At 37.1% G+C, this 17,114-nt stretch overlaps 1 protein-coding gene across 5 annotated transcripts in view; it reads right to left on the bottom strand.

Moving 5' to 3' along the window:
• cntrl (centriolin) overlaps window positions 1–17,114 on the bottom strand; it is a 123,426-nt gene that overhangs the window by 12,443 nt on the left and 93,869 nt on the right. For all 5 annotated transcript variants that reach the window (XM_060841459.1, XM_060841462.1, XM_060841460.1 and 2 more), the window contains 12 exons: window positions 16,547–16,677; window positions 15,222–15,362; window positions 14,118–14,244; window positions 13,477–13,641; window positions 11,715–11,874; window positions 10,807–10,922; window positions 9,030–9,247; window positions 6,589–6,746; window positions 4,779–4,852; window positions 2,009–2,197; window positions 947–1,172; window positions 173–378 (listed from right to left, as the gene is read on the bottom strand). In XM_060841459.1, coding sequence (XP_060697442.1) covers window positions 173–378; window positions 947–1,172; window positions 2,009–2,197; window positions 4,779–4,852; window positions 6,589–6,746; window positions 9,030–9,247; window positions 10,807–10,922; window positions 11,715–11,874; window positions 13,477–13,641; window positions 14,118–14,244; window positions 15,222–15,362; window positions 16,547–16,677 — 1,911 coding nt within the window. The remainder of the gene's footprint in view (window positions 1–172; window positions 379–946; window positions 1,173–2,008; window positions 2,198–4,778; window positions 4,853–6,588; window positions 6,747–9,029; window positions 9,248–10,806; window positions 10,923–11,714; window positions 11,875–13,476; window positions 13,642–14,117; window positions 14,245–15,221; window positions 15,363–16,546; window positions 16,678–17,114) is intronic.

The raw sequence follows: 17,114 nt of genomic DNA, 5'->3' as shown, positions 1-17,114 counted from the left end.
ATCTTTTTGTAATTTATCTTAATAGTTATCTTCTAAGGCAACAGCAACAGTGATAAATGGGTTGTTATACAGTCAGTAGTTCAGTTAAAAGTTTATCAACATTAAAATTCTGCTAAACTATAATAAGGACTGTCTATTACTGCAAAATGGCATGGTGGTTACAGCCACTTACGTTAAGGACCTTCTCTAGTTGAGTTCGCTGAGCTTTAGACTCTTCTTTGATGGCTGTAATATGTTTCTCTGCCTTTTTCCTCTCTGAAAAGATCAGCTCCTGGAGACGAGTTAGATTTTTTTTTGAGAACTCAACTTCTTTATGACAAAACGTAAGTTCATTTAGCATTTCTTGCTGTTTTTGTTCTTGCTTGGCGAGCTGATGCTCTGCAACAAAACAGAATATGCAATGTAAATCAAATATTTTGCAAATAAAGGTTCAAGGTAGCTTCGAAACAGAGTGTATTGCATCCTGGCTTAGGAAGTAACTGCTTAATATTAATCTTAACTGAGATTCAGACTTGCCATTGAGGTGAGCAAGCATACCATTTTGGTTTTATTAGTAACAAAATCACTGACGGAAAATTGCTCTGTGTTCTATGTACATGCCTTGATAATGTTGAAATCAGGACACTCACATGCTTCATCTATTAACTGAGAGATATTTTAAAGGCAAGCTTGATTCTGATCTCAACCAGCATTCATGGCTACCCATCGTCTATGACAGGCAAGGCACAATGTCAACAAGAGCCAAAGATCTGGTATTTTCCTTTACATGTGTGGTGGGATCGAGGCCATTTGTTGTACCTTAAATGCTACTCTGTCTGAGGTTAGCCTATACAAAGTAGATTGGTGACTTCATCTGGCATCTCTGAATGACTCAACTATTCATTAATTGAACTTACAAAGCCACTTGGGTGCCAAAGCCATGTCAGACTCAACATTCAAGACTTACTTAAAGTAGCAATCTGGTTCTCCAGAAAAATACAACGTTCCTCATTATATTGCAGTTTTCTTGATCGTTCCTCCATTAAGTTTACTTTTGAAACAGTCTGTTCAAATTTCTCTCTCTTGTCGGATAGTTCAGCCTCCAAATCTTGGAGGTGGATCTTTACTTTAGATGCAGACTCCTCCAACTTTATCTCCTCAATCTGAATGTCCTTTTCAAGGCACTGTAACAGCTAAAAAGAATAAATTAAAACATCTCAGTAAAGTCTTCCTGCACTTGTTATAAAACCTTCATTACCAAGAGTAGATTCAATATGCTGCCATTGCATCCCACCACAGTGCCTTAGGATGAGGATTTACCTCTACATCTGCCTGTCACCTTTATGATCTGAGGCACAGGGAAAGTATTTGAAGAGTGGGCATCACGCTGAAATTGGGTCTGGGGAAGAGCAGTTTGAATAAAGTACCGAAATCATGTTGGGAAGAGATCATAACCTATTAGCCCTCTGACACGTATCATAGTTGAAGTTGAAGAAACTCAAAGGGAATTTTAAAATCATGCAACAATAGGAATACAAAGTTTAAAATTAAGGCATTCAAATTCAAAGACTCAATCAACCGTGAGGAGAAGAGCAGTCATTGCTACTGTCTCCTGTGATCTATGTATTTTAAGCGTGTTAGATGTATGGGAACACTCCACATGCAACATTCATTTCAAGTTATGCATCTCTGATTAGGAATCATATCATTGTTCCTTAATTGCCACTGTGTTCAAATCCTGGAGGTCTACACTCAATGGCACTTTGGGTTTACTAACATCACATGGACTACAACATTTCAAGGCAATTCATTCCCACTTCAAATGCAATTAAGAATGGCAAATAATTTCCGACCTTATCAATTGCTCTCATCCCACAAAAACAAAACTGGAACCTTTGAACTTTTCCTTTCTTTTACGGAAACTTTTTATTGTTAAACACTCAATTGCTATTAACATAATGGTAATTATTTCTACAATGAATACAACATTGCTAATGGATTTGTGTAGATTATTAGATAACCATCCTACCCTTTGCTGCTCTGAGAGTTCATTTTGCTTTTCTTCAATTTGTTGCTGAAGCATAAATAACTCTTGTTCTTTTCGTTTCTCTTTATTCAGACAAGCTTGATATTTACGTGCGCTTTGATTTATATTTTCCTTCAATGTTAGCTGTTCAGTTTTTAATACATCACGCCTTTTAGTAATATTCTGAAAGTCCTAAAAAATTCATAAAAATATCAATGACTATTTGATATTAGCATTTAATATGAAGGTGCAACCTTCTCAACCTTGCCCCTTGCCTGAGGTGAGATGATACTCAAATTAAACTCAGCAATTGTCTCTCTCAAATGACAGGTAAAAACAATGACTGCAGATGCTGGAAACCAGATTTTGGATCAGTGGTGCTGGAAGAGCACAGCAGTTCAGGCAGCATCCAACGAGCAGCAAAATCGACGTTTCGGGCAAAAGTCCTTCATCAGGAATAAAGGCAGTGAGCTGGAAGCTTATCTCTCCATGCTTCCAGCTCACTGCCTTTATTCCTGATGAAGGGCTTTTGCCTGAAACGTTGATTTCGCTGCTCGTTGGATGCTGCCTGAACTGCTGTGCTCTTCCAGCACCACTGATCCAGAATCTCTCAAATGACAGAGCAACCCTATGGTCCTCTTGGACTTTGGCGACTTAACAGTAAATACAAATTCAGCAAGTATTAAATTACGTTCAATTGAGTAATTAAAAGTCTAAGTACTCCATATTGTTACATTTTGTTCATTCAACAAAAAAAATTTCTGTACATTACATCGTTTATCAAAAGCTCTCTTTGGTGCTATAAATCAACTGGTTCTAGAAGATCTAACTAAATGAACATTACACAATTACTAAATCACAGTTGTTGCAAGTATTTAGTACATAGAGCTACAAAAAGTGTGCTCTGCTGAGATACTCTGGATCTGTTTACCAAGAAAGAAAAATCAAGGAAATATCGTCCTTATATCAAATGTCACAACTTAGAGCCATACAGCACAGAAACAGAACCTTCAGTCCAATTTGTCTGCAGCGACCAGACATCCCAATCTGACCTAGTTCCATTTACCAGCATTTGGCCCAAATCCCTCTGAACCCTTCCTATTCTTACACTCAGCCAGATGCCTTTTACATGTTGTAATTGTACTCAATTCCATCACTTCCTCTGGCAGCTTGTTCCATACATGCAACACCCTCTACGTGTAAAGGTTACCCCTCAGGTCTTTTCAAATTTTCCTCCTCTTATCTTAAATCTGTGTCCTCTAGTTTTGGACTCCCCTCCTCTAGGAAAAAGACCGTGGCTGTTAACCTTATCCATGCCCTTCATGATTTCATAAACCTCTATAAAGTCATCACTCAGCCTCTGATACTCCAGGGAAAACAGCCCCAGATTATTCAGCTTCTCTCCATAATTCCTTATACCCTCTAGTCCCAGTAACATCTCAGTAAATATTTTCTGCATCCCCTCAGGTTTCACAACATCCTTCCTATAGAAGGGAAATCAGAACTGCACTTAGTATTCTAAAAATGGCTTCACTAATGTCCTGCAACATGACATCTCAACTTCATAACTCAATGTTCTAACCAATGAAGGCAAGTGTTCTTCACCATCCTGTCTACCTGTGACTCCACTTTCAAGGAACTATGCATCTCTGCTCCAAGGTGACTTTGTTCGGCAACACCGCCCAGGGCACTACCATTTACTGTATAAGGCATGCCTTGATTTGCCTTAACAAAATGCAACGTTTCATATTAATCTAAATTAAACTATATCTGCCACTCCTCAGACAATTGGCCCATCTGATCAAAGTCCCATTGTACTGAGGTAATCTTCTTCATGGTCCACTACAGCATCTATTTTGGTGTCATCTGTGAACTTACTAATATACCCTCTATACCTCCATCCAAATCATTTATATAAATGATGAAAAGCAGTGGACCCAGCACTGAACCTTGTGACACACCATGGCAACCCTTTAAAACCACCCTGTTTGCTACCTTCAAGCCAATTTTGTATCCAAATGGCTAGCTCCTCCAGATCCCATATGATCCAACCTTACTAACCAGTCTATCATGCAAAATCTTGTTGAAAGCTTTGCTGAAATCTAAATAGACAAAGCCACCGTTCTGCATTCATCAACCCTCTTTGTCACCTTTTCAAAAAAAACTCAGTCAATTAGTGAGACACTATTTCCCACATACGAGCTATGTTGACTATCCCTGATCAGTCGTTGCCTTTCCAAATGCAAAATCCTGACCCTCAGAATCCCAACATTCATCAACTCAGCAGCACAACATTGAGACAAAGACCTGTTATTCTATTCATCTCAATCTCCTTTATGTCTCCCAACAATGTATCATGCAATACAACACACTGACACTAAATATGCAAGTCTAAAGAATATTATTATGCATACAGGATTATAGCTTCAAAATGGACACACATTTCTTCGTTTCATGTAGTGAGGGATTTTAATCAAAGTATCACATAGCGAATGTAAAATATTCTATTTTAAAAAGTATGTCTCATTGTTTTGAGCTCTATCAAAATAAAGTTACTAAAAACTATATTTATGATTTTTGCATCTTTTTCCCATTTGAGTTGACGACAAAATCAGTCACTCCTTGTCCACTGCATTCCAATGATCGATAATGGAATATCTAACATTTTGTAAAATAGTCTACAAATTATTTTTACTCTATCCATTTTTAAACTTTACTATAAACTCTGTATAAACACATGGCAGTTCAACTTAAAACTAAATCATGACTTTACCTGATCTGCTAATTGCAGCTGGTCTTTGATATCTCTGAGATTATCCGTCACTATTTCCAACTCTGCCTTCCTCTCTATTCAACAGAAATAGTTTCTGATTAAATATGAAATGTTTCAGTTTTTCTGTATTTCCTTTACCTACTGAAAGTTGGCCCAAACACATCTGACCAAATAAAAATTAGGTATCAATATTAACAATGTTCTGATGTATTGTTCTAAGCACAGCAAAGCAGGACCTCTGCCAATGATCCATCAAAAATATCAGGGTCAGCTCATTTGATATTGCCAAGTAGGAAAAAAAATGTATATCTAATTCCCAGGTTGCAAACAGGTTCTGTTCAAGTTGATTTACAAATCTGCATGCGAGTTAGAACACAATGCAAGATGACAAAGGAGCCATCAGCAATCTGCAATTTCAATTTTTATTTCGGATTAAATTCTTCCATTTTCAAGCAACTCTTTTCTTGGTAGCTTAGTGGTTAGCACTGCTGCCTCTCAGCACCAGGGATCCAGGTTCAATTCTAGTCTTGAGCAACTGTCTGTGTGTAGTTTGCACACTCTCCCCATGTCTGCATGATTTGCTCCGGATGTTCTGTTTCCTCCCACAGTTCAAAAATTTGCAGGTTAGGTGAATTGACCATGCTAAATTGTCCACAGTGTTCAGGGATGTGTAGGTTACTACATTGGTTGTGGGAAATGCAGGGTTTTAGGGTAGAGGGATGGGATACGCTTCAGAGGGTCGATACGGACTTATTGGATCGAATGGCTTGTTTTGGATTCTATAATGCTTTCAGGCCAAATAGAATGTGGATCATGAAACAGCTTCTGATTTTACTGTCCCTTACTAATTAGGACAGCAGAAAGCAAAGCATTAGAAGGCAGATTAAATAATAGCAGCAGTTATTCATAAATAATAATCATAGGGTGTAAGTTTGCTCGCTGAGCTGTAAGTTTGATATTCAGACGTTTCATTACCTGGCTAGGTAACATCAGTGGCGACCTCCAACTGAAGCGAAGCTGTTGCCTCCTGCTTTCTATTTATATCTTTCTCCTGGATGGGATTCCTGGGGTTTGTGGTGATGTCATTTCCTGTTTGTTTTCTGAGGGGTTGATAGATGGCATCTGGATCTATTTGTTAATGGCGCTGTGGTTGGAGTGCCAGGCCTCTAGGAATTCTCTGGCATGTCTTTGCTTAACCTGGCCCAGGATAGATGTGCTGTCCCAGTTGAAATGGTGGGTTGTTTTCATCCATGTGTAGGGCTACAAGGGAGAGAGGGTCGTGTCTTTTTGGGGCTAGCTGGTGTTCGTGTATCCTGGTGGCTAATTTTCTTCCTGTTTGTCCTACGTAGTGTTTGTGGCAGTCCTTGCATGGAATTTTGTAGATGACGTTGGTTTTGTCCATGGGTTGTACTGCGTCTTTTAAATTTGTTAGTCTTTGTTTGAGAGTGTTGGTGGGTTTGTGTGCTACTAGGATTCCAAGAGGATTCTGAGAGCCCTGGCACTCCAACCACAACGCCAAAAACAAACGCCTAGATCTAGATGCCATCTATCAACCCCTCAGAAAACGAACAGGAAATGACATCACCACAAACCCCAGGAACCCCATCCTGGAGAAGGATATAAATAGACAGCAGGAGACAACAGCTTCGCTTCACTTGGAGGTTGCCACTGATGATGTTACCTAGCCAGGTAATGAAATGTCTGGATATCAAACTTACAGCTCAGCGAGCAAACCTACACCCTAAGCCTCAACCTGAGCTACAAACCTTGCATAATAATCACGTTGGTTATCAATGGTTAATTGATGTACCTTGCAAACAGGTTTCCATGTCTTCTATTTTCCTATTTAGCTCTTCCTTTTGGGTTGTTACTTGACTGATTTCCTGATTCAGATGACTTATCTCAGTTTGTTGTTTCTGCAGTTTAGATGCAGCATGTCTGTTATTGTCTTCAGTGGCTTCAAAGGCTCTGGAAATAACAAAGGTAAAACACAAAAATCATATTTATAAGTCTGTCTGAAGTCCAAAAAAGTAATTTTAATTGTTTCAGTTTTTAATGTGGAGAAATACTGAAAAAAGTTGTTGGATTCAAAGTATTAAATTCAAATGAAAATTTTAATACAGCACAGGTGACACAGTGGTTAGCACTGCTGCCTCACAGTGCTAGAGACCTGGGTTCAATTCCCACCTCAGGTAACTGTCTGTGCAGAGTTTGAACAATCTCCCAGTGTCTGTGTGGATTTCCTCCGGGTGCTCCGGTTTCCTCCGACAGTCCAAAAATGTGCAGGTTAGGTGAATTGGCCATGCTAAATTGCCTGTAGTGTTAGGTGAAGGGGTAAATGTAAGGGAATGGGTTTGGGTGGGTTGCTCTTCGGAGTGCTGGTGAGGACTTGTTGGGCCGAAGGGCCTGTTTCCACACTGTTAGTAATCTAATCTAATCTAATCATACTGCATAACATGAAATCCTTTTTGTATCCATTTCTAAAGCATGTTCTGGGTAGCAACTGTGGAGAACCAATTAGCTGGAGAATTGTAACATCTGGGAACATGGTGCTCCAATGGTTACTACATTCATTCCTGCCTATGAACAATGGAGAGATCTGTTGTGGGGTTTTCAATGGGTCCACATCAGTTCTAGGGTCAAGGTAGTTTCAGTCGGGCAGAGGTAGTGTTGCTGTAAATTATTACCGCTTAGAAAGGAAAGAAAAGTTTCCATCTCAAACGCATATTACAGACTCTCAACAGTCAGGACTACCAAAAAAAAAGAAATATGAGCAGGAGGCCATTCAGCCTTTGATTTCCTAATTGGTAAAAACTCTATCTCAGTCTTAAATATATTTAACAACCTAACCTTAACACCCTACTGCAGTAATTAGTTTCACATTTTCACTGTACTTAGAGATTAGAAATTTTTCAGGTCATAAATAGGTAAATCCTCATTTTGAGATTATGCTTTCTTGTCCTAGAATCTACCACAAGGGGCAACAACTTTACTGCATCTACCTTGTTAAGTCCCTTAAGAGCCTTGTATATTTCAATAAGGTCACTCTCATTCTTCTAAATTCCAGTGGGTAGAATCCTAACCTGCTCCACCTCTAAGACATTCCCTTCATACTTGGTATCAGCCTAACGAAGCTTCTCTGGACTACCTCCAATGCCAGTGTGTCTTTCCTTAGATAAGGGTTTCAAAATTGTTGACAGCTGTGGTCTGACTGTGCGTTGTACAATTTTAATAAAATATCCCTACTTTTACCCTCCATTGCCTTTGAAATAAAGGCCAACATCCCATTTACCTTCCCTATTACCTGCTGAACTTGGATACTAACTTTATTATTCATGAACGAGGACTCCCAAATCCCTCTGTTCTGTAGCTTTCTGCAATCCTTCTCTATTTAAATAATATTCAGCTCCTCTAATCTTCCTGAAAAAGTGACCTTACATTTTTCCCACATTTTCTATCACCAAGAGAGCGGAGATTAAAAAGTTACTAGACTGATGAAAGGAAAAGAACAAAAGTAACTCCTCAGGTTCTTAGAATAATCTTAACCAGTTCAGGAAGAACTGAATGTCTACTTAAAGGATAGTGTAAATGACACAAGTGAATTATATTTTCAACTGTGCTAAAAGAAAAAAAAAGTAAATGTTCTGTTTTGTGGTTTAAAGTATAAGTTGCCTCTAAAGATGGTGTTTAACCAATTATATTTTTACTTTTCCATTATAGTGAAAGTCTAAAACTTGAAGTCCTGACATCTTACCCTGCTATAATCAACTGGAAGTCTGAATTTCTTTTTAAATTTTCAGTCTTCAGAAATCATAATAAGTACTTTCAAAGTGTGTGGCTACTGTTAAATGTGAAAATCATGTGATCAATTCAGGCACAGCAAAGTCTCGCCAGCAGTAATGAAATAAATGACCAAATCATCTATTTTTGGAATTGGTGGAAGGATAAATCTTGGTGTGGAGATCAACATTCTCCAGATATACTTCAAACAATGCTAAGAGAATTTTGTGCTCTCATCTGAGATACAGTACCTGCAACTGTGCAGCACTTCCTCACTACTGTAAGTAAAAGGCGATTGCAAAAATTAAATTTACAATCTGTCAAGCTGGGCTTCACTTTAGTATGCACCATCAGCTGGGATCATGACAGTGTTAATATCTGTGTTACGTAGTCTGACTTATCAACATTATTGTTAGTTGTGTTAGTGCTTTATTTGAATTGAACTGGGTTAATATCTGCTCTGTTCCTTACTTTTTTGCTTGAGCAAGTTTGTTTTCCAATGCAAGGCAATTTCCCTTAAGTTGGCTTTTCTCTCTCTCTAGAGACTCAATATTATGCTTAAGGGAATTTATCTTGCTGTTCAGCTGGTCTACGTCTTGTCGATCCTTTTCAATAAGCTGTTTCTGGTGGTCTGTTTCTGCTCGCTGACACTGGGATGTAAGCTGCAGGTTTTCCAATTCACTCTTCTCCTAAAGAAAATGAAACTTAATGAGCACTGTAAAAACTAAGCATATAATATTGACTAAACAAGTCTAATTCCGACTGCAGTGTGGGTCAATTTTTAATAAGTTAAAAGGTTAAGCACAAAGTTATGGTGATAAACACGCCTATGTTCTTATTAGGATTACTTCAAAATAAGAGTGTGTTTGTGGAACAAAAGTTTAAATTCTTGATTATACTTGCAATGCTACCTGCTGTAACTGACCATTAAAGGTAAGAATGCTTTTATGCACAGTATTAAAATAACAATGGAATCAGCTGAAGGAAAAATGAACCAAAGTTTTTAAAAGAGGACGAAACACCAGTTTTTGAATGGCCATGATGCAACACTTCTGTTTCACTAGGCTCTTTAATAAAGGTGAAACCTTGCCAATTAAGGTGGATTTCTCCAATGAAAAGCTTCCTCTACCACTAAATAGTCATGTTTTGCATGCCACTGATATACAGAACTGAGACTGCAATCATATGGAAAACAGCAAAAATCAAAAAAGCAGAAATGCTGTCCAATTATAGTTAGAATGTTAAGAATGACAATCTACTGACATATGCCTGGTTTTATATGCGCGGAACGTTGCTAACTTTCATCTTTTTAATGGCTAACTTTAATTTTTGGACTATGTCCCATAATCCTTGACTCTGGAATCTTCAATAGTTTCTTCACTTCATTTGTTCCCCATAGTATTCTTGAAAACTTTAATCAAGTCTCTCTTTCACTTTCTAAATTTGAGAATATAATCCTAATTTGTTTAGTCTCTCAACAATATAAATTGATGTAGCTTAGGTGGTGTCCAGAACTGCTCTCAGAACTCCAGATCTTAACAAGGTTTTGTGCAGCTGATGTAGGTTTTCTACATCTTAGTTTTCAAGTCTTCCAGATACAAAGGTCAGCATTCTATTCCCACTTTGATTATTTTTTGCACTTGTCCATAATATTTTAATGATGTAATGATAACATCCTTGTTCGCTCAAGCCTCTTTGTAGCTTCACAGTTTTCACTTTCTCAGACATTGGGAGTACCCAGTTTTAGAATATTAATTCTAAAGTGGATGACATCAAATCTGTTTGCTTTGAAACCATTTGCTACAGTTTTACTCATTCACTTAAACTTATCAATATCCCTTCATTTCTGATTAAATTACATAGAGGGTTGATATTCATAAAATAGTTGTGCAGTGAAGGCACTTGATAAATTTCCAGATAATAGATTTGTTACCAAAACTGAAGGCCACAAAATTAAAGTAGCAATGCCCATGCAGATATGACATTGTTTTCTGTCCTTTAGCCAAAGAACCGTCATGAATATTCTTTCCCAGACTGGAGGAAGGTGGTATGCAGGTTGCTTTATACAGGTCAATGTTGAAAACACTGCTTATCTATATAAATTCCATATTGAGAGAGTTGTAATGGTCATTCTGTGGAGCAACATTATAAATGTTGTACGTATTTATAATGTCACTACACAGGAATAATTCTTTCACCATCGTCTCGAAGGTTTTTTACATTGCATTTTATCGCACACAGCACAAACCTCCCGCAGCGCAGCTTGTATTCTCTCCAGCTCGTTTACTTTCAGCTCATGTTGCTGTTTCAGTTCTAAAAGTTCATCGTTTTCTAAATGCATCATTTCCAGAACATGTTTCAGCTCTAGGGGGAAAGAAAGATAACAAATACAGTCTTCATTTGACAGAAAGAAGTATCAGTAATAGGAAAAAAAGCAAAGGAATAACTTTTTACCTGGACTGTTTTAAAGCTGAAGTTAGAAAGTTAAAACATTTTTGATTAACATTAAGAGCAATATTATAACAGAATAAACAAATTTTGCACTCCCATTTAACCACAACAAAAAGAATGCACGGAGAAATACTGCTTCAACTACCTAACCATTATGAAAGTAAAAAATACTTGCCATTGTTGGAACATGATGAAACAAAACAGTAACTGACCAATACAAAGTTATCTTTACGTTTAATTTATTAGGGAAGCGAGTATGGAGTGATAAATTAAAACAAGCAAGATTTCAAGAAATTAGATACAAACCTAAAATATCAAATTGCTCATTCCATATATTTTCACGATTCATGACTTATTAACAAATGTCCATCAATTCTAAATGGCTGATTGGGAATGAGCATTTCATATCAGCATTGTATTGAAAAAAAATCCTTTTCAGCACAATGGATAAACTATAATAATTGAATAAATGTCTATCACTTTATACTTGTTAGGTAACATACTAAAAATGTAGGAACAAGATGGAGGAACTCATTGTAAGAAAGTGATTGCCTCATCGTTTTGACAGTATTGAGAAAACTTGTGTTTCATTTATTCCCAATTATTTGTCTGCAAAACATTTTTCAGGGAAATAATACTGTCTTGGAACAGTTTCAAAGCTAACAAATATGTTGGAATACCTTTTGCAATTTTTAGAAAACCAACCTGTCTTTTGCTTGATTGTTTGTGCTCGCAAGCTCTGAAGCCTTACTTCCTCATTCATCACTTCTTGTTTTGACAAGAAAAGCTGTGAATTCTTTTCGCTGATCTGAGCATTAAGTTCTCCTTTTTGTGCACTCATTTCTTCAAGCAATGTCTTCAGTTCCTATAAATCATATTTTTACAAATTAGAAGAATTCCAGCATGTTTTATCACACATTATACTCATAAAAAGACTTTATTGTAAAAATTTTTCAGATGCAATCTATGAACAGAGACACTGGTTAGCATACATACAATCATAAATAGAGAAACAGAGCAGATGTGATAAAATTCATGGCAAGGTTTTCTTTTATTCCACTATACCATTTGCAAGTTGTAAGGTTTTATAGATCAGTTAGGGTTTCCAACTTCTCCTCCAAAATTGATAAGCCTTATGCCCTAAATGGGTCTATCCACTTTAAAGATACTACCATGCTTAATTATTTGTTAAAAATTATACAACACCAGGTTATAGTCTGACAGGATTTTTGGAAGTATTAGCATTCGGAGTGCTGAAAGACTTAACCGCAATCTAGATTTGTTCAATATATCATTTCAGTTGCATGACGTGATCTTTTGTTATAAATTCTGTGTCTTATGACCCTGCTCCACAGCTACCTGAAGAAGAAGCATTCCTAAAGCTAGCCCTTCCAATTAAACCTGTTGGACTATAACCTGGTGTTGTGTGATTTTTAACTTTGTCCACCCAGTCCAACACTGGCACCTCCGCATCATAACTATTTGTTGGTCTAGCACAATTCATGCACATTATGATTTGGTCAAGGCATCAATTTTAGATCAAACATAATTCCTAATAATCAACACAAAGTAATCACAACAAAAAAAATCATGTTTCAGGACCTTTATTATAACAGACAATTAAAACCAATGTCAATGGAATATTAAATAAAAACCAAAAGAACTGTGGAGCTGCAAATCAGAAACAAAACTGAAGCTGCTGGAAAAGCTCAACAGGTCTGGCAGCATCTGTGAAGAGAAATCAGAATTAATGTTCCGGGTCCAGTAACCCTTCCTCACCAGACTTGACAAGCTAGCTCTCATTTCTCTTCAGAGATGCTGCCAGTCCTGCAGAGCTTTTCCAGCAACCTCTGTTTTTGTCAATGAAATATTTAGCTGGTAACTAACACTTCAAATGGCTAAACATGCCCTAACTTCTGAATGCAACTGAAATGCCCGTACATTAGACTACACTCAGAAAGAATGTAGCATCTGTTTGCAGTCCTTAAGTTTCTTTTAGCTTTAACAGGATCTCTTCAATCTCGCTCACAAGGATGAACCCAGCAGTTTCCTTTAAGTCACCTTCACTCAATCTCTGGTCACATTCAAATAGGCTTACAGTAACAAGGCATCCACTAACAACTCTTTGGTCTTTAATTGTTTTAAATCTTCTCTTTGAACAGAGGATCCATTCTTATCAATATACCACTTGGAAGGTTAAGCAGAAATATCTTTCCTCCTCTACGTGACATGCAACCAAGAGAGATGGGAAGTCTCCATGTAGCCAGAAATCAAACAAATTTTGCCAGTAGATTAAAAGGATTACACAGCATCCCCTTTTGAGATATTTCAGGAGAAGAAATTTAAGGCAAGCAGAGCAAATGTCCCAAATGTAGACTTTTGTCAGAGGGAAAATATCCTGCTTCAGGATGATTTCTATATCTTGAAAACTTTCAGAATACACAATGCAATGCAAATAAATACTCACCAGAATTTGACGCTGCTTATCAGTCACCTCCGTCTCAACATTACTAAGAACTTCCATCAGGCTTGCTTTTTTTAATTCCATATCATTCTGAAAAATGCAAAGCTCCTCTTTCTTTTTGCCTGAAAACTTGTCCAACATCATTAACTCTTTCTGCAGTGCTTCAATCTAATGGGAAAGAAACAAAGGTCACAATATCAGAGTTGTAAATATGAAAAACAATTAAAATTGGTCTTAGATTTAAAATTGAAGTTATGGATTGGAAATTAAACCTTTGCCTGCACTGTATTTCATTTTGTGCTCTTTTGAAAACAACTTCTTAACCACATCAACTTTGAAAACTTTTCTTCCATTTATAGAATCTTCCTATACCATTCATAACACTGGCTGAGAGGCAAGCTAGTGACCAGCATTCAAGTCTTTGATTATGCTGGTTTGTTACTAGACAAAGATATGAGTGACTATAGCTATTTAATATTTCAGCATTTTCCAACTTGTTGACATCTTGTACACTGCTTCAATAGCTGCAGCTAAATACATTATTTCTACAGCATTAATATCTGATACTTTGGGTAACATGAACTTCATCAAGAAAAGTTGGATTATTTGATCAATAGATTTCAAGTGACCGTTTCTTAAATTACCTGACTATTTAGACTTTCCAATTCATTGTTTTTGTCCTGCAGCAATGCTGCTGTTTCTTTCAGCATTTCCTGGTACTGTTTCTCTTTGGTTTCTGCCGAATGGATCTCTGTTTGTAGTTTCTCGAGGCTGAACAGTAAAATTAATAAATTCTTCTGAATTAAAGCTTGTAATTGTCAGCAAGAACAGCAAACATTACTTTAATAAAACTTATTCCCTGAACATGAACTCTCCCCAATTTGTTATGTTAATTACTATCATCTTTTTGGATTTTGTCCCCAATAAGCTTCAGGTTGCATTTCATGCTATACCACCAAACTGTTACTATAAGTTGGACCATAGTAGAAAATGCAAAATGTTTAGCTACTGAAGTTATTTCTTTTTTTTAGAACAATAGGTATTCATCATCCTTTAGCCATCAAGTGCCACACCTCTCCTTTTAAATACTGCATAACAATTATTTGACCATTGCAGGCACACCTACAATTATCTGATCATTATAGGTACATTTTCTAAACACCATACAAGTATGTATTAACTTTCATAGTTCTTTCCTACTGGACCAAGTTGCACACACTTGTATCAGGATGCTAGTATTAACAGAGATCAAACCTACCGCAACCTGCTCCCTATGGAAGAAAACTGACCAGCTGTCATGTGCCAACAGTTGATAAGGGCTGTGGTGGAGCCATTGTGCAATATCTCTTCAAATGTTGAGCAATTTTCTCTTTTAAGCTTTAATCTTACCGTACAAACTCTGCATGACAAAGAGCTGCTTCTTTAATTAGTCCTGCACATTAAAAGCTAATCCTTCATCCTTGCTTTCACGCAAATGATAGAGCATAGATTAGAGGAGGTGGTCTTCATTGTTGCATCATCATTACTATGCCGGAACTAAGTTAAGGGATAGGATGTCAAAGGTACCAGCTCAATGGGTTGATGAAATTACATATTAGGACTACTGCAGCCATCTAGGAAGCAGACTTCAAGGACCTAGACTACTAAAAAAGACTTGTCAGGCATACTAGAATATTGACTTTGAACAGAATTAAATTTTAAAATTGTAGGTATAAAGTAATTGTATTAGAAAGTTATTATTCACTTACCTATCAGTCATGCTTTCCTTTCTTTGGATGAGTGCTTGGAGTTCTGAATCCTTTATAGTGATCTCTTTGTTAATTTCTTTCAAAATACTCTCTTGTTCAGTCTTGTGTTGTTCAAGATCCTTCAAGTCAGCTTTCATTAATCTATGAGACCAGTCACTCATTTATTACTACGACAAAGAACCAATTATTTTCCAAAATTAAATATATCTGGGACAATTATAAAAGGCTCGGGATATATTTGAGTCAGAATGAAATCCACATCACATACATGATGTTTCTTGACTATGAAAAGTAAAACCAAGGTATTTCCATTTCTAATATAATCACAACGTTGCTTCAACTGTAAAGGACTACAATGATGACTGTAATCTGCTTATGATGTGGAGGAACCAATGGGGTAGACAATGTTAAAAATTGCACAATGCCAGGTTATAGTCCAACTAGTTTATTTGGAAGCATTAGCTTTCTGAGCACTGCCTTTCTTCAGGTGGTTGCATGGAGGAGGAGCAGTGCTCCAAAGCTAGTGCTTTGAATAAACCTGTTGGACTATAACCAGGCGCTGTGTGATTTATAACATGATCTGCTTAGGTATCCAATAGGACAGTAAAATGGTTGTCCTGATTCAAGTACTTAAATTGCGCATTTATGAATATTATAGAAAGTTAAGGAATTCAAAAGGTGTTTTAAATGCCTTACAGGATTTCATGTTCTACTAATATAGTTGATCATAATTTTCTTCTATATAAAAGAATACTTTTAGAAACTGCATTCTACCATTCTTGACATTTGTGTTAAATACACCAACATATTGCATTAAAGTTGCCACAGTCCTAGCGGACCACAGGACTGCTCTCTTATTACAGAGCGATGACTGCTGGTGATTTAGTTGGAGGGTCACCATGCCTGAAGCAATGGGAAAAGGTTGAGGAGAAGAACCTTTCATGATGAGCTCAGCTGGCATGAAACTGAACCCACACTATTGCTGTTACTCTGCACTGCAAATCAGCCATCCAGCCAACTCAGCTAACTGACCCTCCCATATATTGCATTAACTAGTTATGTGAATCCAACACAAGATTTTAAAGTCTTTTAGCTCATGACAAAGCATTCAGATATCTAATCTAAGCTTTCCCAAAAAATTAAATAGAAGAACAATAAAATTTGATCCTTCAGTATTTATCACCAATTGGAAATAATCAAGCCAGTCTCAGTGCTGGATTAAGGGGGCTTATGTTTAAAGTCTCTGCTTTTGGCAAGTAGAACGACTGCTCAAGTACCTCATGTAACGAGCTTAAATTATTACAAAATGAAACTCAACTCCATACCCGAGTTGCTGCTCAGCCTCAACTAATTTAACTGCAGTCTCCTGTGCTCGTTGTTCCAACTCTTCTGCATCTTTCTCAGTGTCCACCAAGTGTTTCCTGGCAACATCGTACCACTGGACAGTTTCTTTTGTCTGCCAGAATGATAATCACATTAAAAAAACTTGATTCTGTGTGACTTAGTAAAATAAATAGTGGAGTTATTATTTTAAATAAGTCAGAATTGTAAAAAGTTAAATATTTAAAAAGGTAAAAATATTTGATAGGGGAAGAAGAACATAACAGCACAGTACAGGCCCTTTGGCTCTCGATGTTGTGCAACCTGTGGAACCAATCTGAAGCCCATCTAACCTACACTATGCCATTCTCATCCATATTCCTATCCAATGACCATTTAAATGCCCTTAAAGTTGGTGAGTTTACTACTGTTGCAGGCAGTGTGTTCCATGCCCCTACTACTCTGAGTAAAGAAAACTACTTCTGACATCTGTCCTATATCTATCATCTCTCAATTTAAAGCTATGTCCCCACTTGCTAGCTATCACCATCGAAGGAAAAAGGCTCTCACTGT

The sequence above is a fragment of the Hemiscyllium ocellatum genome, chromosome 21 (assembly GCF_020745735.1).
Source record: "Hemiscyllium ocellatum isolate sHemOce1 chromosome 21, sHemOce1.pat.X.cur, whole genome shotgun sequence".
NCBI lineage: Eukaryota > Metazoa > Chordata > Chondrichthyes > Orectolobiformes > Hemiscylliidae > Hemiscyllium > Hemiscyllium ocellatum.
Note: the sequence above shows the minus strand (reverse complement) of the source record. Positions and strands in the feature narration are given on the sequence as shown.